Source organism: Eulemur rufifrons, chromosome 7, assembly GCF_041146395.1.
Source record: "Eulemur rufifrons isolate Redbay chromosome 7, OSU_ERuf_1, whole genome shotgun sequence".
NCBI lineage: Eukaryota > Metazoa > Chordata > Mammalia > Primates > Lemuridae > Eulemur > Eulemur rufifrons.
In genome coordinates, this window is record NC_090989.1 from 183888357 (window position 1) to 183914259 (window position 25903).

Genomic DNA, 25903 nt, shown 5'->3' on the forward strand with positions numbered 1-25903 from the left:
TCAGCAAATGATAGATGTCTCTTAGTCAAGATCTATTGACCTCACTCACACAAATCCATTGTTTATAGTACTTTGCTGTAGATAAGCATGAAGATTCTAGCTGCCAGGATATATCCCTCTTGTGTTTTCTTACTGTCTTTTATCATTGTACTTGTTTTAGGACAGTGTGTTAATCTTTTTGAATATTGTGGACTAGTTTTTGGTGTCAGGGTAACGTAGGGCTCATAAAATGAGTCAGGAAAACTTTGTGCCTCTTCTATTTTTGGAGAAGAGATTATGTAGAGTTGGTGTTATTTATTCTTTAAATGTTTGGTAGAATTCACCAGGGAAACCATCTAGGCCTGAGGATTTCTTTTTAAGAAGATTTTATTAATAAGTTACTATTAATAATTCCATTTCTTTAATAGAGAGAGGACTATTGAAGTTCTTCTTTCTCATGTGTTTGGGTAGTTTGTGGCTTTCAAGGAATAGGTCCATTTCATCAAAGTTTTTTTTTTTTATTTTTTTTTTATTTTCACAGCCTCAGGTATTCTGTTAAAGTTGTTAAATTTATGGGCATAATGTTTATAGTATTTTCTTATTATCCCTTTAATATCTGTGGGGCCTATAGTGATGTCCATTCTTATTGGGATTGGTAATTTTTGTCTCTTGTTTTCCTTTGTCAGTTTATCCATTTTAATTATCTTTTTAGAGAACCAGCTTTTGGTTTCATTGGTTTGCTTCTATTGTTTTTTTCTGTTTTTAGTACTATTACTGCTTTTACTGTTGCCTTCTACTTGTTTTGGACTTGTGTTGCTCTTTTTCTAATTTCTTCTTTTCTAATAGAAGCATTTAAGTCTATAAATTTCCCTCTGAGCACTGTTTACCTGCATCCTACAGCTTTTGATATGTTTTTCATTTAGTTAATTTTTTTTTTCTTAAGACACTCGCTCTGTCACCCTGGGTAGAATATAGTGGTGTCATTGTAGCTCACTGCAACCTCAAACTCCTGGTCTGAAGCGATCTTCCTGCCTCAGCCTCCTGCGTAGTTGGGACTACAGGCTTGCGCCATGACACTTGGCTTCTTTTTCTATTTTTAGTAGAGATTGGGGGGGTGTGGTCTCACTCTTGCTCAGGCTGATCTCGAACTCCTGACCCCAAGCAATCCTCCCAGAGTGCTAGGATTACAGATGTGAGCCACCACGCCCGGCGTCCTTTTGTATATATTCTGTAACTATTTTTATTGTGGTTACCATGGGGATTACATTTAACATCCTAAAGTTATAACACTGATTTGAATTTATATCAGCTTAATTTTAATAACATAGAAAAATTCTGCTCATTTCTACCCCTGTCCCTACACCTTTTAGTTATTGATGCCACAAAATTACATCTTTGTACATTGTTCAAAAGCATGAACTAATTGTGTTTTTATGCATTCGTCTCTTAAATTATGTAGAAAATAAAATATGAAGTTAAATACCAAAGGTACAATAATGGTAACTTCGAACAATAATTTTTTTAATGTGTTAGTCTCAAATTATGTAGAAAACAAAAAGTGAAGTTACAAACCAGTGTTAAATAACACTGGCTTTTATAATTGCCTGTGTATTTTCCTTTCCTGAGATATTTATTAATATTTTTTTGTAACAACTCCAAGTTACTGTCATTTAATTTCAACTTGCAGGACCTCATTTAGCATTTCTTGCAGGGCAGGTCTGCTGGTAACTCCCTCAGTTTTTGTTTATCTGGGAATGCTCTTAATTTCTCTCTCACTTCTTAGATTATCTCTTTTTCTTTTGATAGCTTGATTATAATGTGTCTTGGTGTAGATTTCTTTGAGTTAATTCTACTTGAAGTTTGATGAGCTTCTTGGATGTTTATGTTTATTCACGTCTTTCACCAAACTTAGGGAAGTTTTTGGCCATTATTTCTTCAAATTATTTCTCTGCCCCTTATTTTCTTTGTTCTTCTGAGACATCCACAGTGTGTTTGATGGTATCTGACAGGTCCCTGGGTTCTGTTCACTTTTCTTCTATCTTTTTTTCTTTCTGTTCCTCAGACTTAATAATTTCAGTTGTCCTATTTTCAAGTTTGTTGATTGTTTTTGCCTTGTCAAATCTGACTTTGAGTTCCTCTAGTGAATTTTTTTTTTTTTGAGACAGAGTCTCACTCTGTTGCCCGGGCTAGAGTGAGTGCCGTGGCGTCAGTCTAGCTCACAGCAACCTCAAACTCCTGGGCTTAAGCGATCCTACTGCCTCAGCCTCCCGAGTAGCTGGGACTACAGGCATGCGCCACCATGCCCGGCTAATTTTTTGTATATATATATTTTAGTTGTCCATATAATTTCTTTCTATTTTTAGTAGAGACGAGGTCTCACTCTTGCTCAGGCTGGTCTCGAACTTCTGACCTCGAGCGATCCACCCGCCTCGGCCTCCCAGAGTGCTAGGATTATAGGCGTGAACCACCGCGCCCGGCCCTAGTGAATTTTTCATTTCAGTAGTTATACTTTTCAACTCTAATTTTTTTGGCTTCTTTTTAGGTTTTCTACCTCTTTATTGATATTTCTGTTTTGTTCTTACATCATTCTTGATTTTTTTCCCTCACATTTTCCTTTAACTCTTTGAGCACCTTTAAGATAGCTGTTTACTGGTCTTTCTCAGGGTCAGTTTCTTTTGATTATTTTTTTCCTCTGTATGGGCCATACTTGCCTGTTTCATTTATAAAGCTTTGTGGCTTTTTTTTTTTTTTTTTTTTGCTGAAAACTGGAAATTTGAATCTAATAATGTGGTAACTCTGGAAATCAGATTTTCCCTTGTTTCCAGAGTTTCCTGCTTTTTGTCTTTTTGATTGTTGTAGGCTGTTGCCATGCTGAGTATCAGCCTGCAGTGTAAATTTAAGGTGTTCTCAGGTCCTTTCTGAGCCTGTGCTTTTCCCAGGACATGTGCAGTGACTTTCTAATTTCTCCCATATATGCAGTTCTTTTGGATATTTTAGTCTTTCATGTCTGGCTTCCAAAAGGCAGAAAAGATAAAAATTAAGTGAGAGAAAAAGGCCCTTTACATCTCCCTGAAAGTACTTCAGCTGGTGGAGGAAGGGCTTGCAACAATGTTGGGGGAGGCCATCCAGCAGTGGCTGCCTGCCTCTCTGTCTGCACCTCTGTGATCAGAAGCAGCAATCAGCAGTCAGAACATAGGTACCTGATAATTGGAGGATGGGTGCTTATTGCTCACCCTGGCTCCCACAAGTGGTAATCACATGTAAGCTGTTACCAGAACACATGTACACAAGCCTGCCTTAGGGTTGGGGAGTTGAGGATGGGTAGCTACCGCCGAAGTAAGAGTAATTGACTGAATTCATCCACAATTTACCATCCAAACCTTTCCCTGGAAGTTGTAAGCCTTCAGTAGACTCCAGAGTTCCAAAGTCGTTATATTAGATTTTGCTAGTGCAAGTGTCTAGATGGGGAGGCACATTTGTGGTGCTTCCTATTTTGCCATCATCTATTTTGCCAGGATGCATTTGTGGTGCATCCTATTTGCCATAGTCCTTTGGCAAATCTGTTCAATTTTTTTCCCAATCTTTTTTTCTCTGTGTTCTTCTTGGATAATTTGTATTGCCCTATCTTCATGTTCGTTGAGTCCTTCCTCTGTCATCTCCATTCTTCTATTGAACCCATCCTCTGAGGATTTTTTTAGTTTTAAAAAAAATTTTCATCATTATGTTTGTCACTTATAAGATTTCATTTGCTTTATTTTATAGTTTATCTGCTAAACTTTCTTTTCTTTTCTTTATGTTACGTTAGAGACAAGAGTCTCGCTTTGTCACCCTGGCTCGAGTGCTATGGCTCACAGCACAGCTCACAGCAACCTCAGACTCCTGGGCTCAAGCGATCCTTCTGCCTAAGCCTCCTGAGTAGCTGGGACTACATGTGCGCACCACCATGCAGGGCTAATTTTTCTATTTTTAGTAGAGACGGGGGTCTTGCTCTTGCTCAGCCTTGCTCAGTCTCAAACTCCTGACCTCAAGCGATCCTCCCGCCTTTGCCTCCCAGAGTGCTAGGATTACAGGCGTGAGCCACCACACCTGGTAGCTAAACTTTCTATTCCATTCATTTCAAGAGTTTTCACCCTTACTCCTTGGAGCATGGTTATGATAGTGTTTGGTAATTTTAATACCTGGATCATCTTAATGTTTGCAACTATTGAATGTCTTTTTTCCTTGCTAGTTGTTGAGATTTTCTTGATTCTTTGTAAGTTCAATTATTTTGGATTCTTCAATTATTCTTGTTCATTCTAGAATTGTTTTGGACACTGTAAATATTATGAGACTCTGAGTTTTCTTTAAGTCCTATGGAAAATATTGATTTGTTGTTTTGTTTTAGCAGGCAGTCAACTCAGGGTTCAAGCCACAAGATCCAGACTACCTTATTCTGTGGGCTTGGGCTCTAATATGAGTTCATTTTTCAAAGCCTTTGTAATGCTGTTTGGATCATTTTTGTCTATATATCACCTAGGGAATGTCAACCAGGAATGTCGGTGGTGGTCTACTTTATAGCTTGGTTCTCAATGCTTTTGATATACTATTGATATTTAGGGTCAGATCCATATATCACAGGTTGGGGATGAGCCCAGGAGTTCATACACAACTTTATGAGGTCCATTTCTCTAGTTCCTTCCTTTTCGAGTGTCCCTGGTAATGTCTGAGTCACACTCCCGCCCCGCCATCTTTCCTGTTCCTCTGGTTAGAAAGGTTGGGACTTCAATCTTCATGCTTTGTTGTGCCTTCCTTCAGTGGGCCAAGTGGTAGGAGAAAGAATAGAGGGACAAAAAATCAACATGAATTCCTTCCATCCCTGCTCCCGCCAAGTATTTTTTAGACCACAGTTTTCTGGTTAGAAAGGATTGTCTTCTCTGTAAGTACGTGCCTGTCCAGGATGCCATAAGTATGTACAGCTTCCAGGCTTGGTTTTATGTGGGGGCAATGGCAAGAGAGAGGAAGGAAAAAGTGGAATTTTTCCTACTCTGTGCTATAACCCACCCACTCCCGCATACACACATTCTCTCTCTCTCTCTCTCATTCACTCTCTCTCTCTCCTCTACCAGAAAGAGAAAACTTCTCCTGGAGATTTTTCTGCTCATGCCTGGTATACGTTTCTCAAAATTGGGCTGCCTTTGAATCCAAATTGGGAGATTAGGTGGAAACAAACAACTAAACTAGGAAACAGCACCAGATTAATTGTGCTTCAAGTTCTATTAGTTCCCTTCTCTAATCTACCTGCTACCGATCATTTGTTTTTCAGAGTCCTTAGATAACTTCTGCAGTATGTGTTCTGTTCAGGGTTTTTAGTTACATTTAGAGGAAAGAACAGGTAACATCATATCTCATGGACCCTGTGTAGTGATGATGGTAGCAAATATTGAATGCTTTCGCTGTACCAATGTTCAGAATGCTGTATGTGTTTTAATTCATTTAATATTTAAACAACTCTATGAGGTAGAGACTGTGGTTATTTCCATTTTACATTTGGGGAAAGTGAGGCTTTACAAAGTTAAGGAATGTGTAAGGACACACAGCTAGGCAAGTGGGTAAGGTCAGAGTTGTAACCTAATGTAACTGTCTCCAGAGTTCCAGTTATAACCACCAGACTACCACTGCCTCTATATCATTATATTATATTTTAACATCTGTTGCTTGAGAAAATGAACAGTGTCTCGTATAGTGATTCCACAGTCACTAGGACTCTTCATACTGAAATGGTTATTTATCAGCAATTTTACTTTTTTAGGATGTGCTTTATACATGACAGTCAAAGTTTTCTTTTAGTATTCATCTGATTCTAGCTTGCTTTAATAGGTCTTGATAAAGACTAGGCTTTTTAGATTTTGTTTTAATTACTGTGAAATTCATTCTACTGTTCATAGGTTAAAAATTTATAGTGTATGCTGAAGCCTTTCCATAAAGGAGTTTTTTGTTTTTCTTAAGACCAAAAGGACTTTTTGTTTGGATAGCTTTAGGAATGCCCCTTTTAAGTTCAAAAATAGAAGCCTAGAAAGGGATTTGGAAGGAATCTTTTTTTTTTATAATCTTATTTTTATTTTTGGACAAGCAGTATATGTACACATGGGGGGCATATAGTAACAAATAAGTCTCTTTCTCATTTTAGTTCCCTGAATACCCAGTTTTCCCCAGAAGGAGGGGAAAAAACTTCTAAATAATGAAAGTCAGTTTCTTAATTTTAAAAAGTGTTTATATTAGAAAAGTAAAAATTAAAATGTAGTTGAAATGTCTAGACACCAACTGGTAGAATAGTAAAAATGTGACTTGTATGCTGGCTCTCCTGACACTCATCCTTCCTGCTTTAGAACCTCTTGCAGCCCACACGTGAAGAGTAGTCATCTTTTTATATAAAGATACAGATGCTTGTTAAAGATTGTTCTGGGCCCTTGATGTTCATGGGAAATATATCTGGACACTTCAGTGACATCACAAGTTAGCAAATACTGTATTTCCTAGAGCTCTCCAGGACTAAGATTTCTTTTAGCATCCATTTTTATATGCTATGCCCCATAAAATTTCTGAATATTTACTTAAGTAAAAATGCTGCACTGGAAATTGGTTGCTAGGGGGTTGACAAGGGATGCTCACTGGCAAACTAATTCACAGACAAGCAAGTTGAGTTTTTCTTTAGCAGCTTTTTGGATGTAGATTTAGTAAAACCATTAATGTGTTACAGTGCTGTTATGAAAGCTATAGTGACTATAGGAAGTAGTCATTAGAGACCTTTTAAAATGACTATTCTTCAGGAATAGAGGTTAGCAGGAATGAGAGTTTTCAGGTTCCTAATTGAAATTGTGATTTGGAGAACATTTTAATCCTCGAGTTGTTTTTATAAAGGAGGTTGATGCAAAGTAGCTCCATTAGTATTAGCAGGCAGTAAGAATTAATTAGTTGTTTCAAATGATTTAGAATTGGAACAACATTCAGGCATTTAATTAGTAGTTGGAGAATTCCTGTGCCATTACGCTTTATAGAAAGTTATCTAGAGAATTTTTTTTATCTGTTATATTTAATTTCATAGCCCAATGCTGAAGAAAATATAAAGAGTTTTTCACTCTGGGTTTTTTTTTTTTTTTTTTTGAGACAGAGTCTCACTCTATTGCTTGAGCTAGAGTGCCATGGTGTCAAGCTAGCTCACTGCAACCTCAAACTCCTGGACTTAAGTGATCCTCCTGCCTCAGCCTCCAGAGTAGCTGGGACTAGAGGTGTCTGCCACCACGCCTGGCTAATTTTTTCTATTTTTAGTAGAGATGGGGTCTTGCCCTTGCTGAGGTTGATCTCGAACTCCTGACCTCAAGTGATCCTCTTGCCTTGGCCTCCCAGAGTGCCAGGATTATAGGTGTGAGCCACTATGCCCAGCCTTCACTCAGTTTTGATGTTCCCATCCAGTATTACATCTTTAAGTACTACTTAAAAATCCACAACTGCTACTGTTTGGGGTGTGGCATATCTTAACAGTATAAATAAAAAATTATCACTAGGTAACTTGCAAAAATAAACTATCAAGCCCCTGTTCCCCAAGGCAAATGTGATTGCTTGCCCAGTTACCATAAACTTAACATCAAAATCCAAAAAGGACAAGACAAAAAAAACCTTGGCAATATTAATACTAAAACTTTTGGAGACTTGCCTTCCTGAAACCTTAGGTTTCAGGAGTGGTCCTCAGTACAGAAATAAGTCAAGAGCTCCTCTGACAGCAGAGGGGCAATGCTTGAGTGGTGTGCGAGGACAGTATAGCAGTTAAGAGTTAAATATTACATCTTAAGGGTTTGAGTGGATCCGTTTGCCTCACAGATGAAAGGAATATACTGTTTACTAAAGGCTAGCTTTTCGGGAGCAAAAATTCCTATCTGTGGTGGCTTTTGAGACTGAGGAAGAAGAAAAGCAGAGGGAAGGGAGCAGTAAATACTTGAGGCAAGGAGAGGAACTGAGCTATTATAGGCACTCAGAAGCAGCCTTAAGGAGAGAGGAGACAGAATACTTTTGCATTATCTTGTAGGGGCTTAAATGTCACTATTTGGAGAGGCCTTGCTGGCTACCCAATCACCTTGTATTACCTCCTTTGTTTTACATAGCATATATTTATTGTGTAATATTTTTATGTTTGTTTTCTAGTTTCTCTTCTTTTCCTTCTCTCTGATGTTGAATTAATGAGTGAATAAGTAATTCCTAGAGTCAGAGACAAAGTAGCTTTATAAGACCACAGAGGAAAAGGTGTTTATAAATCAGTACAGCACAGGTTCAGTATCTTTTTATGTTATCAAGGTATGCAGAGGCAGCTGTATGAATTGGTTGCTGATCTTTGGATGTCTGTGAAGCAACTTTTTTTTTTTATTGAGACAGAGTCCTAATTCTGTTATCTGGGTTAGGGTGCAGTGTTGCCATCATAGCACATGGCAACCTCAAACTCCTGGACTCAAGCAATTCTCCTGCATCAGCCTTTTGAGTAGCTGGAACTTTAGGCGTGCCCCACCATGCCCAGCTAATTTTTAAATTTTTTGTCAAGCTATGTTGTCCAGGGTGGTCTCAAACTCGTGGCTTCTTCAATCAATCCTCCTGCTTTGGGCCTCCCAAAGTGCTGGGATTATAGGCGTGAGCCACTATGCCCAGCCTGAAGCAATCTTTTTGTAGAACACTTAGACCACAGTTCATAAACACATAGTAAGAGAGCTGCCGCCACTTCATCTGTGCAGATACCACGCTCACTGAAGTCACCGCCAGTGGCTGCCAGTTGATTTGGATTCTCAGGCTAGATGAAACATCCTAGCATCCAGACCACAGTCTGCACAGGGGGGCCTCTCAGTGGTAAGGATCTAAGGTTGCCTTTATCAGTCTGACTAGTGTTTTCTGAAGAGTTAGAAGATTTTTTTGAGTCCATATTGTTGTAAATAATGTCAGTTTTGAAAAAATAAAGGATAATCTTGGAATGTTATGACTTTGCAGAAAGTTTCATTTGATTTGCTTGAGAGAAATAATTTTTTAATTTGGTCTGTCTGGAATGATGGCCCATGTGGAGAATTTGGGCCATCAAAGAAAAGAGGCCTTAATTGATTATATCCCTAAGGAATCTGAAATACCAGTTTGAAATTTTTTCATGCTATTTAATTCACTATGGTAAGTACTGAAGCAAATCCCCTCCCCCAAACAAACAAACAAACAAAATGAAACACACTGGAATTTTGAGAGATGTTATTCTTTGGTAATAAGATTTAACTACCCAAGTGAATCTTAATATGTGCTTTTTAATCAACATCCTTTGGGAAAGAATTATGTCTGCAGTTGGAAGTAAATCCAGATTTGCAGATAAAACGGAGAGTAAATCATTGACTTTTGGGAAATTATTTAAGGAATGATCGTTCAGAGTGTTCTGAAATTGGGAGAAAGTGAATGAACTATATGATCCTTGAAATGTTAACTGTAGTGAATAATTATAAACATTTTCTGGCCCCTTAAAACGAGAGTGTTGTAAGGAGGATACCATTTTTGAATATGATGTATACATTTACAATGGTAATTACTGAAAGAAGAGTAAAATATGTTAAAGTGCTCTAGTTTTCCCAGAAGCTAAGAGAGGTGCTTAGACTTGGAAGAATGCACTACATTTAATTCATTTTCTAGCTTATAAATAAATATTAAAACACTGAAGTAGATTGCGAACTTTAAGAGGAAAATAAATTATAATGGTAATTTTACAGCCCAGAGGCATTTTCCTTATACCAAAACTATGAAACATGTTTTTTTTCCTATAAGAAGACATATGTAAGTTAGTGTCCTTTGGAATATTAAAGGACAGAGTATAATTACAGTTGTCCCTTAGCATATTCGGGGGGATTGGTTCCAGGACCCTCATGTATACCAACTATCTGCGCAGATTCAGGTCCTGAGGTTGGCCCTGCAGGTATGAAAAGTCAACCCTCCATATAGGTGGGTTTCACATTCCTCGAATACTTTCTTTTTATTTTTTAAATTTTATTTATTTATTTTTTTTTTGGAGACAGAGTCTCCCGTGGCGTCTGCCTAGCTCACAGCAACCTCAAACTCCTGGGCTGAAGCGATCCTTCTGCCTCAGCCTCCCGAGTCACTGGGACTACCGGCATGCGCCACCATGCCCGGCTAATTTTTTCTATATATTTTTAGTTGTCCAGGTAATTTCTTTGTACTTTTTAGTAGAGATGGGAGTCTTGCTCTTGCTCAGGCTGGTCTCGAGCTCCTGACCTCGAGCGATCCTCCCGCCTTGGCCTCCCAGAGTGCTAGGATTACAGGCATTAGCCACTGTGCCCAGCCTTGAATACTATATTTTTGATCTGTGTTTGGTTGAAGAAATTGCACACGGATTCACACAGTTTAGACTCATGTAATTCAAGGGCCAACTATAGTTATGATTCACCTACTTGATCCTGAACTAATTGTCAGAATTCCTTATGATTGAATGTAATTGTGAGTTTTACTATTATTAGGTAATAGGTAATTGTGGCCTGGCTAATTTGTCTTCTAATTCCAGGTATACTTGATTTTAATAAAGAATAAAGTGGTATTTGATCATTCCTGTTTATGAAATATTTTATTTGGAAATCACTTCAAATTTATAGAAAAGTTGCAGGGCTAAAAGCATTGCAAAGAACACCCATATACCCTTCACTAGGATCAAACTGTTGTTAACATTTTACCTCATTTGCTTTATTATTTGTGTTCTCTTTGTGTCACCTTACATCATTCATTTTTTTGAAACATTTGACAGTAAGGTATATGTACCTTGGTCCTTTATTTGTAATTGTGTATTTTCTAAGATTAGGGATATTCCCTTAAATGACTATAGTTAAGTTACCAACTTTAGCACATTTAAAAATGATACAACACCAGGTGTGGTGGCTCACGCCTGCAATCTCAGCACTTTGGGAGCCTGAGGCAGGAGGATCACTTGAGGCCAGGAGTTCAAGACCAGCCTGAACAACATAGTGAGACCCCATCTCTACAAAAAATAGAAAAATAAGCTGGGTGTGATGGTGCATGCCTATAGTCCCAGCTACTTAGGATGCTGAGGGAGGAAGATCACTTGAGCCTAGGAGTTTGAGGCTGCAATGAGCTATGATTGTACCACTGCACTCCAGCCTGGGTGACAGAACAAGACCCTGTCTCAACAACAACAAAAAGATGTGACACAGATTTTTATCTAGCTAGTGAAAATTATTACCATTTTATAGGACAGAAAATAGATTCCCAAGGTCACATGGTTCAATAATGACTGATTATGTTTTTTGTAAAGATTTTCATCATAATTATATTTATTGTGATAGGCTTTAACCTCTGAGGAGAGGTCTGTGTGAGATAATGCCTCACTTATTTTTTATCATTAGGAAAAGGTGTTTTACATAATGAAGCAGCTAGAAATAGTAAATCTTTGAGTTACCAAACTTTTAAACTAAATTGCACAGGAAGCTTTCTAAAATGCAATACATTCTTGGCTAACTTTTCACACACAATCTCTGGAACATGATTTTTAAAAATATTTATTTTAATGCCAGACACGGTGGCTCATACCTGTAATCCTACCACTCTGGGAGGCCGAGGTGGGAGGATTGTTTGAGCTCAGGAGTTCGAGACCAGCTTGAGCAAGAGCGAGACCCCATCTCTACTAAAAGTAGAAAGAAATTAGCTGGACAACTAAAAATATATAGAAAAAATTAGCCAAGCGTGGTGGTGCATGCCTGTAGTCCCAGCTACTCGGGAGGCTGAGGCAGAAGGATCGCTTGAGCCCAGGAGTTTGAGGTTGCTGTGAGCTAGGCTGACACCACGGCACTCTAGCCCGGGCAACAGAGTGAAACTCTGTCATTCATTCATTCCCAAATAAATAAATAAATTATTTTATTTTATTTTATTGTCAGGGACAGGATCTCACTTTGTCTCCCAGGCTGGAGTGCAGTGGCGTGATCCTAGCTCACTGCAACTTCAAACTCCTGGGTTCAGGCGATCCTCCTGCCTCAGCTTTCTGAGTAGCTGGGACTAAAGGTGTGCACCACCACGCCTGGCTAATTTTTTCTATTTTTGATAGAGACGGAATCTCAAACTCCTGACCTCAACTGATCTTCCCGCCTTGGCCTCCCAGCGTGCTAGGATTATAGGCCTGAGCCACCATGCCTGGCCTGTTGAATATCTTTCCATGTTTATTGACCATTTCTATATCTTTTCTCATGACTAGTTTTGATATGTCTGGTTTTGTTATCATGACTGTATTTTCACATATAAATCATATATGTGAAATTCCAGAGATTTATAATGTCCAATATAAGTGAAAAGTGGTGATTATGATTATGTTAATTTTTTAAAAAAATCAACCAAAAGTCTACTGAACAGGAAAAATAAAGGAAGCAAAACTTTTGGATTTCTGTAGAGGAAATTAATTGGTAAAACTGGGATTCATTGTGCCGAGGACTTTAAGAAAATTTTGGAATGTGTGTGTGGCTAGCATAAGGTCACAGCAAACAATCGGCCAGTGTTAAGGCCTTGAAAATAGTCCTGTTTGTTTAACTAGTCCCTTGTTGAGGTATTTGTTAATCCTGGGCTGTTTACCTAAAAAGTAAAAGTCAAGTCAACTGAGAAATCAACTGAGAAATTTGGTAAAGTGGCTAAAATATAAATAGATAAAGTCAGTATTAACTGTGACTCATTAAGATGTACAGCAGTCAAAGAATATCGCAAGAAATGTTTAAGACAGAATTATGATATTTTACTGAAGGATTTAAAAGATTGGAATGATTGAGTGAATAAACCATGTGCCTGGATGGATAAATGTGATAGTTGTTAAATATTGAGTTTATAAACGGCAGTTCTTCTCAAATTAATATATTTAATATAATTCCAGTTTGAGTAAGTAGAGGTGGTTGGATAAACTATAAAAATTAAGAAAGAAAAATAATAATTTAAAAAATATTCCAGTCAATATTTTAACAAAATTATTAATTTCTATAATTTATTTGGAATATGAGAGATGAATTAAGACAATTTGAAAACATTCCAAATTCTTTACCTGCTATGTAGAATAATACCTAGTGTAAGCTGTAATAAATTTAGTGTTTAGTCAGGAATAAGCAAACTAATGGAAAGAATTGAGGACCCGAGAAAGAGCTGTTTATATGGTGTTTGGCATATTACTTCCAATTAGTTGGGAAAGGGTGGATTATTATAAGCCTTATTTAAATATGAACTTGAAAAAACTATTCAGCAGTGAATTTTAAGTTATTGTCAGAATAATTTAAATGTTGAAAATAGAAAATCGAAGTTTTCCTTCTGATTTTCTTTGTACAGATGGGAGAATTTATGAATTTTCATATGTATTTATAATGTAAAATATTACCTTAGTTTCAAAAAATATCTTTTTTTAATGGGAGAATATGTTTTTTATGAACAAAATAATGCACCTCTTTAAGAATTAGGGTTATAAAGAATTTTTCTTAAAGTAGATTTTTACCACCACTAAAAATTATTCACTAAAATGGATACAAATGGTGTTGATGCTAGAAGGTTATGCAGTGTTACATATCTTTATAAATATTAAGTAGTCTAACTTATAATGTTTTATTTTGTTCAGTCAGGTCAATTCAGTGAAGATATGATACCTACAGTGGGCTTCAACATGAGGAAAGTAACTAAAGGTAACGTCACAATAAAGGTACGTCAGCTTCTTGCCATACTTGATTTAAATTGTTAATATATACAGCTAGGAATTTTTCTGTTTCTTTGTTTTTACTTGAGTATATGTAGTTCTTGAGTAATGAACACACGTTTCTAAAGAGCACAAATCAGTTGTTTTTTGTTTCTCTAATAGATCAAAATGTATAGGAGTTATGCTCATAAAAAGCTTAGTATATTTACACTGAAAAGGATTTTATAAAAATAATAAAACTTAGTACATGGTTTGGCAGAATATTTGGGATTTAGGTATTTGTAGGAAATAAAGATTCCATCTTTATAGAGTATTTGGAATGTGGTATTGCATTATTTCATGAATATTTTATATTGAAAAGTAATAATTTACTATTTAAAATTTTGGTAGTTCAGTATTATATTTGTGGCAGCAAATTCTGTAACCTCGTTGTTCTTTTCTTTACTACTAAGTCCTAAAATTGAAAGTATAAGATAGGAAAAAGTTAACTAGTTGTTTAACACAATTTTATTTTTAGAATGAGTTTGACAGATTTAAATCATAGATTGTTATACTGTTTATTAGGGACAATATTTTAGCATTTTTGTTTTGTTTTTTTCTTTTGGTTACCTATTTCATGTAAATTTAATTTTATGGCCTGAAACCTAATGGCCATTTTGCCCAGTTATTGTGGTTCACAGAAGCTGTTCGCTAAACTCTTTCTGTGTGGCTCATCTACTAAAGCCCGTAATTTAGTCGTCGTATGTCTACGCATGTTATCGGTGTCTGCAGTTAAATTAGAAGCCTCATGCAGATCAATACCATGACTTGAGACACTTATGTAGCCCAGTGCTCAGTGTGTGCCTAGCACGAATAGGCATAATTAATAAAATTATTCTGGACAGTGGCTTTCAAACGAGTAAAATAGTTTTATACAAGAAAAACACAGTAGGAATGTTGACTATTTATTTACAGGATAATTTTAAAGATTAGATATTAATGTATACCAAATCAGACAAGTAAAATTTAATAGATTCTGAACTGTTGTTTTCTGTCTTGGCATTTAAATCTGGATGATGCATGGTTCTGTAGATTTTAAAAGTGTTATCTTAAAGACATATATTTTCAACATTAACTAATAGGTTAACAAAGTATTGCACATAAACCAAATCTTTGCTTAAGCAGAATTTTAGATCTAGTGTAAACATATTAAATATAAACTTCAAGTTTAGGAGTGGGAGCAAGAATTCTCAGATTAAAAGATTGAGCTCAAGTGTTTCAGGAGCACTCTGGCTCTGCCATTGTGGAAATGAATATATTTCCTGATCTTTCATCCCTTCTTCTGCTACTTCTTCTTTCAATGAATTATTTGAAATATCTTTATTAAGAATTGTTTTGTCTTCATTTAAAGATCTGGGACATAGGAGGACAACCCCGATTTCGAAGCATGTGGGAACGGTATTGCAGAGGAGTCAATGCTATTGTGTAAGTTTCTTTTTTTTTTTTTAAGTCAATTTAGGCTTCAAAGAAGAGAGTTGTTTTTAGTACTTCCAAAGGCTCAGATTTTATCTCAGCAATAAAAATCTTTCTTAGCTAATATCTTGGTGTAATTCCATTAACATGGGGTTAAAAAAATTAATCATAGAATGAGAGCTTTATTTATATTTTTTGTTTATGCAGCTAAGAGCTAAGGGATGTAAATGTTTTACTATCATGTATTAGCCTCTAGGAATAGTCTAGTTAAAAGTGTTTGTTTATGAGTGCTGAACCTTTCTTTATCCAGGACTTAGTTTATTTTCATTAACAATTTCAATAATGTATATCCTAAGAAAATAAAAAATCTGTAATCCTAATTGTCATCATCAAGGCATATGGAGAAGGCATGTTGAGATCACTTCATTTTTTTTTTTAAGTTACATGATAGATGCCGCAGATCGTGAAAAGATAGAAGCCTCCCGAAATGAACTGCATAATCTTCTAGATAAACCACAGTTACAAGGAATTCCAGTAAGTATAGAGTGCTTGTTATTTTACATTTGTAATTACACAATTATAGCAATTATGTTTGAAATCAATAAGGAAGTCTTATGTTTACCGAGTATCTTTGTGCTATTTATGGATTTCTTAATCAGATATTTACTAAACTACCATGCAGCAGGAGCAGTGCTCAGCCCTGGGGATATGGCGGTGAACAGAAATCAGTAGAAACATACTCCTTGCTGTCAGGCATCTCTGATAAATGCTAGGAAGAAAGGTGCAAGAGGCTGTGAGGATAAAGTTAGAAGGGAGGTGTTTTTTTTTTTTTTTTTTTTTTAATTTTCTTTTTTGTTCTTTTTCTTTTAATTTTTTTTTGAGACAGAGTCTCACTCTGTTGCCCGGGCTAGAGTGTCATGGCATCAGCCTAGTTCACAGCAACCTCAAACTCCTGGGCTCAAGCAATCCTTCTGGCTTAGCCTCCCGAGTAGCTGGGACTACAGGCATGTACCACCATGCCCAACTAATTTTTTTTTTTAATGTATTTTTGGTTGTCTAGCTAATTTCTTTCTATTTTTTTTAGTAGAGACGGGGTCTCACTCTTGCTCAGGATGTTCTTTAACTCCTGAGCTCAAACGATCCACCTGCCTCGGCCTCCTAGAGTGCTGGGATTACAGGAGTGAGCCACCACACCCAGCCTAGAAGGGAGATTTAATACAGTTTGGGAAGAAGGAAGGATTCTCTGAGGAAGTGATGCTTGAGCTGAGATCTGAGGGGTGTGATGTTTGGAGGAGAAGAGAGTTCCAGACAAAGGCCTTTGGGTAGGAGGAGGCGAGGCACTGAGAGAAGTTCAGTCTTTTAGAGCACACAGCAGAGCAGGGAGGGCGGGATAGAGTGTGGTATGCCACACAGCAGGTGGGACGCTAGAGGAGGCCATGCTGGGCAGAACTGTGTGGGAAGCCAATGAAGTGTTTTAAATGATCAGATTATGATTTGAATAGATGATTCTGATTACAGTTTAAGAAGGGATTGAAGTGATCAAGAGAGATTATGAGGAGGATGGTTTGGGTTCCTAGTTGCAAGCAATAGAAAGCTGATTTAAGGAGAAAGGAATTCATTGAAAGGATATTGGGTGGCTCACTGAGTCTGGGAAGGCTGCACATAACCAGGCTCAGAAAATAGGCTGGAACAAGGGAAGCCAAGCAGCTGCCAGGATCACGTGTAACTTACACCATAGAGTAAGTCTGGTGACCACATGCAGTTTCTGAACATGAGTAGGCACAGTTGCTCTGACTGGAGGTGTTTTCGCTGATGCTCCTCTACTGTCACATGGGTTCTCTCTCCTTGCTTTCTTGCATCATTGGTTCTTTAAAGTAGCATTTTAGTATCAGCATTAAAGTAGCAGTTGATCCTAAATTGTGTGTCTATAAAAAAGAGCTGTGAAAGAAATTATCTTATGCTTTAGAAGCAAGTAACTTTATTGAGAGGAAGGTGCATACAGTTGGAGATGGATGCCAGGCAATGACAAAACTGACAGCTGATCACAGATGACTAAGGTTTTGTTTTTTTTTTTTTTTTTTTTTTTTAAGACAGAGTCTCACTGTTGTATTGAGTTGAGTGCCATGGCATCAGCCTAGCTCACAGCAACCTCAAACTCCTGGGCTCAAGTGATCCTTTTGCCTCAGCCTCCTGAATAGCTGGGACTAGAGGTGTGCGTCATAACGACTGGCTACTTTTTCTGTTTTTAGTAGAGACAGGGTCTTACTGTTGCTCAGGCTGGTCTCAAACTCCTGAGTTCAAGCCATCCTCCCGCCTCGGACTCCCAGAGTGCTAGGATTACAGGCATGAGCCATCGTGCTCGGCCTGACCAAGTTGTATGATTAGAAACTTAGCCATGTACAGATTAAGAATCTGGAGTGACGGAAATAAATGTGGAGAGGGGTGAGAGTCGGGGAAGGGAAGGCAAGCTGACCAAAGGTACTAAGATTCGGCTCTTGGCTCTCTGACTCTTAATATTGTAGTGTTACTAACATTCCCCTGAGAGCTCCCAGCATCGTTGGTTGTCTGTGTCTCTGCCATCGCCCCTTTGTCATTTGTGCAAAATTGAAGTAAGAGTCTAGGCCTATGAGTGGTATCGGTTAAAATGTCCAGAGTCAGGGCGGGAAGGAGGCATTAAGTGAAAGAAATAGGTGTGACAAAGATGTAGTGTGTACTTTGCACACACTAGGGTGGATCAAAGATGTAAATTTTGACTTAGAGTATGGATGTTATCAAATAAGCTATACACACTCATATACCTGGCTTTCCATAGAGCAGAAAGGATATTGTATGTAGGAAATATAGAGTGGTAATTGAGAAGGCTATCTCAGCTTTGATTTCTTTTCAAAGCACATCTAACTATCAGATGATAACATTTATTTCCAGAGTTTATGGCTGCTGTAGTCATCCTGATGCCTACACTCAGCCATTGTCTTAGGATATTTGTAAGTGATATTCTATAGGATGGATCCTGAATTTTTAAAACTAATTTACATGTTCACATGACTAATGGCTGACAGATAAAAATGGTTACCCCACCCTTGGTTGTTAAGATCATATTTGCATTTTGTTAATGATATACAGGTTGAGTATCCCTGATCTGAAAATCTGAAATGAATATTTTTTCTTTTGAAGGTGTTAGTACTTGGAAACAAGAGAGATCTTCCTAATGCCTTGGATGAGAAACAGCTAATTGAAAAAATGTATGTCTTAAGAATGAACAATGTTATTTTTAAAATTTGGTTCTAAATTACACTATTTTGTCCATTTGTTACATTATTCAGTAATGATCGTTAGCCATGTTTTTGGTACATAAAAATGGCCTACCAGAGAAGTTAATCCCTAAAATTTCAGTAGTAGTATAATAATTTCTTCAGTATAGTAATAACAAGTAAAATTGAGCAATGAATGATAAGTATGACAACTGTTCTAAGCACAAACTTACTCTCTTAATTCTGCTTCTTATAGGAATCTGTCTGCTATTCAGGACAGAGAAATTTGCTGCTATTCAATTTCTTGCAAAGAAAAGGATAATATAGGTAAGAAATGACTGGGAATTTTGAAAGAAATGGGTGTCATTGGAAGGAATGGCTAATGCTTCTTCTTGTTTATTATCCCCATTTCTGATTAAATGACTTCCATCATAGGGTACTGTTGCTTTTGCCTGAGGAAAAAGAATAGATAAGACATTATACCTTTTGACAACAAATACAGTAAGTCCTCACTTAACGCAACTTTAAGTGAAATGACATACAGCAAGTTCTTGAATAACATTGTTTTGTTCAATGTTGTTTCATTATAATGTTTGGGGAAAAAAATTCGTTTCGTTATACATCATTTCACTTAAGTCTCAGTTTCTAAGAACCTATCAATGATATTAAGTGAGGACTTACTGTATAACATACTGAATCTGCTTTATGCTGTTTAAAGAAGTAAATGCAATAAAGCCATGAGGTTAAGCATTAGGTGATAAAAATTTATTGTATAATTTTTTGCAGAGCTAGTATCCAACTGTGCTTTATAACCAAATGATATTTTTGAAATAAGACTTTACAAAAATTGGTCTACAGGCACTGTAACAATTTTTCATTTATTGAACCAGTGTATAACTGTAATATGTTAGCACTTTATTGGAAGTATAAGCCAAAAATACCCTTTATCTACTTAATGTCTGTATTAATGTCTTAGAACTGCCTCAACAAAGTACCACAAACTAGGTGGCTTAAAACAGCAGAAACTTAATCTCTCAAGTTCAGGAGGCTAGAAGTCCAAAATCAAGGTGTCAGCAGGGTCATGCTTTCTCTGAAGGCTCTAGGAGAGAATCTGTCTTTGCTCCTTTCTAGCCTGTGGTAGTTGCCAAGTGGCTTTCCTTGGTTTGTATTAATACATGCAGCACTCTAATCTCTGCCTCACATTCACACCTCACATGGCATTCTCCCGCTGTGTGTCTCTGTATGAATATATTATCTTTTTATAAAGACACAAGTCATTAGAGTAGGGCCTACCCAATCCAGTATGACCTCATCTTAACTAACAACTTTTGCAGAGATCCTATTTCCAAATAAAGTCACATTCTGAGGTTTTGGATAGACATGAATTTTTAGGGGGATGCTGCACAATCCAGTATGGTGTCCTTAAAAAATACATATGTGTGACTCAACTTTAGTCTCTTAATTAATTTGATGAGGGATTATTTAATAAATGAAAGTGTATTGGAATAAAATGTTATAAATAGTACCAAAATGGTATATTTACAAAGTTTTTCTGATATTTTTTCTTTTATCTTTATTCAGTATGTATTGGTTCTCATCGTACTTAACTTTTTTTTTTTTTTTTTTTTTTTTTTTTTTTGAGACAGAGTCTCACTCTGTTGCCCGGGCAAGAGTGCCGTGGCATCAGCCTAGCTCACAGCAACCTCAAACTCCTGGGCTCAAGTGATCCTTCTGCCTCAGCCTCCCGAATAGCTGGGACTACAGGCATGCACCACCATGCCCGGCTCATTTTTTCTATATATTTTTAGTTGTCCAGCTGATGTCCTTCTATTTTTAATAGAGACGGGGTCTCACTCTTGCTCAGGCTGGTCTCGAACTCCTGAGCTCAAACAATCCCCCCCCCCCCCCCCCCCCCCCCCCCCCCCCCGCCTTGGCCTCCTAGAGTGCTAGGATTGCAGCCGTGAGCCACTGCGCCCGGCCCGTACTTAACTTTTTTTTTTTTTTTTTTTTTTTGAGACAGAGTCTCACCCTGTTGCCCAGGCTAGAGTGAGTGCCGTGGCGTCAGCCTAGCTCACAGCAACCTCAAACTCCTGAGCTCAAGCGATCCTCCTGTCTCAGCCTCCCGAGTAGCTGGGACTACAGGCATGCGCCACCATGCCCGGCTAATTTTTTCTATATATATTTTTAGCTGTCCATATAATTTCTTTCTATTTTTAGTAGAGGTGGGGTCTCGCTCTTGCTCAGGCTGGTCTCGAACTCCTGAGCTCAAACGATCCGCCCACCTCGGCCTCCCAGAGTGCTAGGATTGCAGCCGTGAGCCACTGCGCCCGGCCCGTACTTAACTTTTTTAAAGTTAATTCTAATCTATCCTCCTCCACTTCACTTTACCCCCAAATGTGCTCTCATGAGCTCAAAGTGTTGACAGTCGTTTTGGCTGATTCTGGCTTCCTTTAAAGATCATCCAATGCAGTCCAAGCCCTAGTAACTGTTGGTGGACACACATTTTCCTCTATTAAACAGAATAAGTGACTTGTTACATTGAGAGCATTTATTTAGCTTGAAAACAATCTCTTCAAGCACTTACAGTTACCTAGACTTTATTTAAAATTTTTTTCTTACATGGGAGTAGGAGGATGCTTGTTAGATGCCCCCATCAGAGCATTTACTTCTACCCCAGTGGTTCTCAATGGGAAATTTCCCCCCAAGGAGACATTTGGCTATTTCTGAAGACCTTTTTGGTTGTCATAACTAGGAGGGTAATGCTAGGATCTAATGGGTAGAGATCAGAGATGTTGCTAAACATCCTACAGCCTCCACAGCAAAGACTTACCTAGGATAAAAAGTCAGTAATAGTGAGTGTTTTATAGTAACTATAATTTTTAGTACATTGTGCTATTTTATAAATCTATATTTTCTCTAGTAGTTACCAAAAGAGAAAAAAAAAGCTTTAGAAGGGAGGAAAAAATCTTTTATTTTACGACTGTTAAAAACTAGCTTGGTACTTTCCTGAAAAAAATCTCTCGAGCTCATTTATGTAAGAAATGCGGTAGAGTTGGTGAGAACTTCTTTTGCTATTGAATTCTGATCTTCATAGTTTGCTATACAGCTATAGTCACCAGGTTGGTTAATTGTAGAATTCATGGTTCACTTAAAGTGTTATCAAGCCCAAGGAAACTGATCTACTCTAACAAGATTAAAACAAAAACTTTGTAAATCAGAATGCCTATTTATTTGGAGCAAGAAATAGAAATACAACTAACAGCCGAGTAAACTTCCTGGGTAATGAAGTTAGAATACCCTTCTTGATTTCAGCTTTTACAACATGTTTTTTGTGCCATATTTATGAGTTTACTAAATTGCTCCAAAAAGTATTTCAGAGCACATGGTGGTATATTACACTTCCAGTTTCCTAATGTGGTACATGAAGTGCCTTAATTTCATTAGTAATGTGTCCTCGAGCTACACATAAAACAGATTACTTCTAGTAAGATGATCTTTTTAAAGATTGCTCATATCTGTGACCTTTTTGTCATGGAGGGTGACTTTTTCTTCATCTGAGTATCTTATTTCTATTCTACCTTTAAAAAAAAAAAAAAATTTAGAGACAGGATCTTGCTCTGTTGCCAAGGCTGGAGTGCATTGGCAGGAGAATAGCTCCCTGCAGCCTCGAACTTCTAGGCTTAAGTGATCCTCCTGCCTCAGCCTCCAGAGTAGCTGGGACTACAGGCATGTGCCATCATGCCTGGCTAATTTTTTTGTTTTTATTTTTTTAGATACGGAGTCTTACTATGTTGCCCAGTCTGGTCTTGAATTCCTGGCCTCAAGCGATCCTCCAGCTTTGGCCTCCCAGGCGTGAGCCACCACACACCCTTTCCATTCTTGTTGTGATAGTCAGTCTCCACACCCTTTCCATTCTTGTTGTGGTAGTCAGTCTCCGTATTGGCAACCCTCCAAGTTTCCTCTGTTGCCATTGCTAGCATATTAAAATAAACTAACACGACCTGCTTAAAATTCTCTAGTAACTTCCTATTGTCTTGAAAATAAAATCCAAATGTCTAAACATTTAAGAATGGCAGGCTGGGCATGGTGCCTCAGGCTTGTAATCCTGGCACTCTGGGAGGCCAAGGCAGGAGGATCGCTTGAGCTCAGGAGTTGAGACCAGCCTGGGCAAGAGTGAGACCCCGTCTCTACTAAAAATAGAAAGAAATTAGCCAGACAACTAAAAATAGAAAAAATTAGCCAGGGAATATTTGGCAATGTCAGGAGACATTTTTGGTTGTCACTGTTGGGGGTGGAGCCTGCCGGGGTGGGGAACCTATGGCCTTCTGATTTCAAGATAGTTTTTAAGCACCAAAGGGGGGAAGAAAAGCTTCATCTTTCTCTGCTGCACCCCTTTTAATAAAAAGATTTGTTCTGTAAAATTTGGATTCAGTCAAAAGGCTGTATTTGAGGAGGCCGTACTTTACAGAGCATGGGAAAGGCCTTCACCCCAGTGCAGGAAAGAAGCTTCATGCCTTTTTTGATTCTTTTGGTGTTTCTTTTGCTGGGAATTCTGTGCTGCAGCCTCTAAACCCAAATGGTTACTGTGTCTTTTCTATCATACTTTAATACTCCTTGAGGGTAGAGGAGGGTTGTCCCATATTTTTGCATTCCTGGCAATTTGCATGCAGTGCCTGATCTTACAGGCCATGCATAAAAGGTGGCACCAGCTGTCCTTTACTTATGTTTTTAAATCAAAGACTCTTCAGTCTCTGATAAGTCCTCATATTATCCTCTTTAAGTTTAGGTAATACAGTATAGTAGTACAGAAAAGCAGCAGGGGGCAGGCGAAGCATGCGCCTTGTGAATTAGTTGCATTTAAATATTATCTCTGATGTTTATTTTCTTAACTATGGTATCTAAACACTTTTTCTTTCTTCTCCGCCACTCCCCCATCTTTAGATATCACACTTCAGTGGCTTATTCAACATTCAAAATCTAGAAGAAGCTGAAGCATCTCCTGAAGTCTTCCAGTCCTTCTTGGCTATAATCCTAGAATTATTGTCCGTTCCTCTGAAGTACTTCCCAGAATACGGTCCTTCCTAAACCCAAGAAATTGCCTTTTTCAGAGTTTATTTCTCATGTGCACTGCTGAAGATGTGTATCCCTAATCCTTCATAAAGAATCAGCTAGAGTTGTCATGATAAAGTCAGCACACACAAAAAGGCTTCTTATACATACTTGTCTTAAACAGTGTGTAGAGCTTTTTTAAAAAAATAAAAAACAAAACACACTCGACCATCTTAAATCAAGAAAATTGCATATTTCTGTTCTGGTCTTTCTGGGCCAGATTTTTATATTGGTTTTCAGTAAATGTCTATCTGTAATATTTCATTATAGAGTTCAGTAGCTTAATACTGATACTGACTTGATACAGCATGAAGTTTCTAGTGCCACACACAGTATTTAGAAAACCTTTAAGCCTGACTCATGTGGGATATAAACAATATGTTTATCTTATCTCACAAATGCATGTGAAATGTATAATTACACCTTAGGAATTCAAAAATGGTCTGCAAAGAATGAGCAGAGGCACCAGATCAATGTCGTGGGTTCTTTACACTGGTGAGATTCTACCTGATGAATTTTTAAAACATTCTGCTTTCTGAGAATTCTTTATCACCAGATAGCTTTTGGGGATATGGGAGGAACTAAAGCATGCTGTTTTGTATCTGTCCAGATCATTACTTCTATCTTTTATTTTTTTTCTCCTGGTTCAACATAACTTTTTTAAGGGGTTGGGAATTGAAGATTTTCTCAAAAGCTTTCATGAATTTAGAGCATTCCAGCCAATATAATAAAACCTGTTAAGAATGTCAGACTTTGTTCAAACACCTGTTTGTTCTTTCTGTCTCCAGTCATTAACAGTGCTGCTGCATGACACTCTAACTCTTGACTTTTTATATCCAGTCATAAAATTGACTTTCAGCACAAAAGATACTTATAAACAAATAAAAGTTCTTATTTTTCTCTCGTTGATGTAAGGTTTGGCACTCTTTTGACTGGTGCCATTAGACATCTTGATTATTGTGACAACTCTAGACCTGCCTGCTTTATCTAATGTAATCATGCGCAATGTCTACAGGTTGTTTAATAATCAATCACACAGAGAACTGAGGAACTGATGCTGTTGTTTTGCTTCTATGATACAGAGATGTCTAAAAACTTAAAGTGAACATGTTTTGTAGTTTAGTGATCTCCATATACATAAAGGGACATATTAATACTGGTTCACTTGTAAATTATTATTCATATAGACCACTGTAGTAGAATTCTCTGGTATACCCGCTTATGTGTTGCCTCACACTGTGTGTGATTTTGTTTTTTGTTAAGCAGCACTTATGTAGACAGTGCATTTCCAAATGTGTTGAGCACTCGGAGTGTAGTCAACAGTAAGTTCTTTTAATGAATACCAGTTTTAATTTATAGACAGCCATGGCCTTAAAATATTCAAAAACTGCACTGTGTTGCACAGACACTACTTGTTTTTCTTCATTCATATTTTTATGAGTAGAATCTGGGCTTTTAGAGTTCTCTTCTTATTCTTTGAAGCATGTTGCATACTTCCCAGATGGGATGGATGGTTCTGTAAATGAAGGGATATTTGAACTTGCTACTGTGGTTCAACATCATTAATGGTCACTGTGAACCATTACGAAGAATGTGGCAACTTGCTTGTGCCTGAAAGAAGTTGGAACTAGAATGTGTGACTATGTGGGGACTGCATAGGTTTGTTAATTGACCTATAGCTAAACCTTAATGTGTTTGTGTCTGTTCATTGCTTTCAGCATTTCAAGACATCCAAACGCTACTACCAACATTTTCCTGTGCATTAACCTCTGCATGTGAAAACTTAACAGTTACTGAACTTTGTAAATACGTGAATTTTTTATTTAGGTGGATGCATTTTTCGTCTGTTTACTGCTCTTCTCAGCTTTATTCAATAAACTTGCATTTTGAGGGTTGTATTGACAATTTTAACTTAAAATGTGCATCATGATGGAATGTGCAGACTTCTTTGGAAGGGCTTAGACAGTTACCATGAGGAAGGTCCATAGACCGTGTGCTAGAGAGAAATCAGCTCAGCCCTCAAAAAATTGGGTCTGTGGGCTAGTTAAAATAGAAATAAACTTTTAAAATACCCACAGGATTGATATTGTGATTTTTTTGGGGGGGAGTGGGGAGGGAGGTGCTACTATTTGTAAACTGTCATGATTCACCAAATTAGGACTTTAAGTGGCAGGAGCTAGTAGAGCATTTTATAGTCAAGCTTAAAAAATCAAACCAAGATCCCACTAATAAACTGAAATTGCAAGACATCCCTACTTACTTCAGTTCAGAATGAAAATATTTTAACCACTAAACAGGCTGGTTTTCCCACAAAGGCACACTTTTAGGAGAAAACATTTGGCCCATTTTGCTAGTATAGCATCTTCTGCACTGTAAAATAATTCAGTATTTA

At 37.5% G+C, this 25903-nt stretch overlaps 1 protein-coding gene across 1 annotated transcript in view; it reads left to right on the forward strand.

The window, feature by feature from the left end:
- The window catches only part of ARL8B (ARF like GTPase 8B), a 41337-nt gene extending 15751 nt beyond the window's left edge, over positions 1 to 25586 (forward strand). The window contains exons 2-7 of the mRNA XM_069473840.1: positions 13625 to 13705; positions 15090 to 15163; positions 15592 to 15685; positions 18326 to 18393; positions 18659 to 18729; positions 23344 to 25586. Coding sequence (XP_069329941.1) covers positions 13625 to 13705; positions 15090 to 15163; positions 15592 to 15685; positions 18326 to 18393; positions 18659 to 18729; positions 23344 to 23393 — 438 coding nt within the window. The 3' untranslated portion in view covers positions 23394 to 25586. The remainder of the gene's footprint in view (positions 1 to 13624; positions 13706 to 15089; positions 15164 to 15591; positions 15686 to 18325; positions 18394 to 18658; positions 18730 to 23343) is intronic.
- Positions 25587 to 25903: the final 317 nt, after the last annotated feature.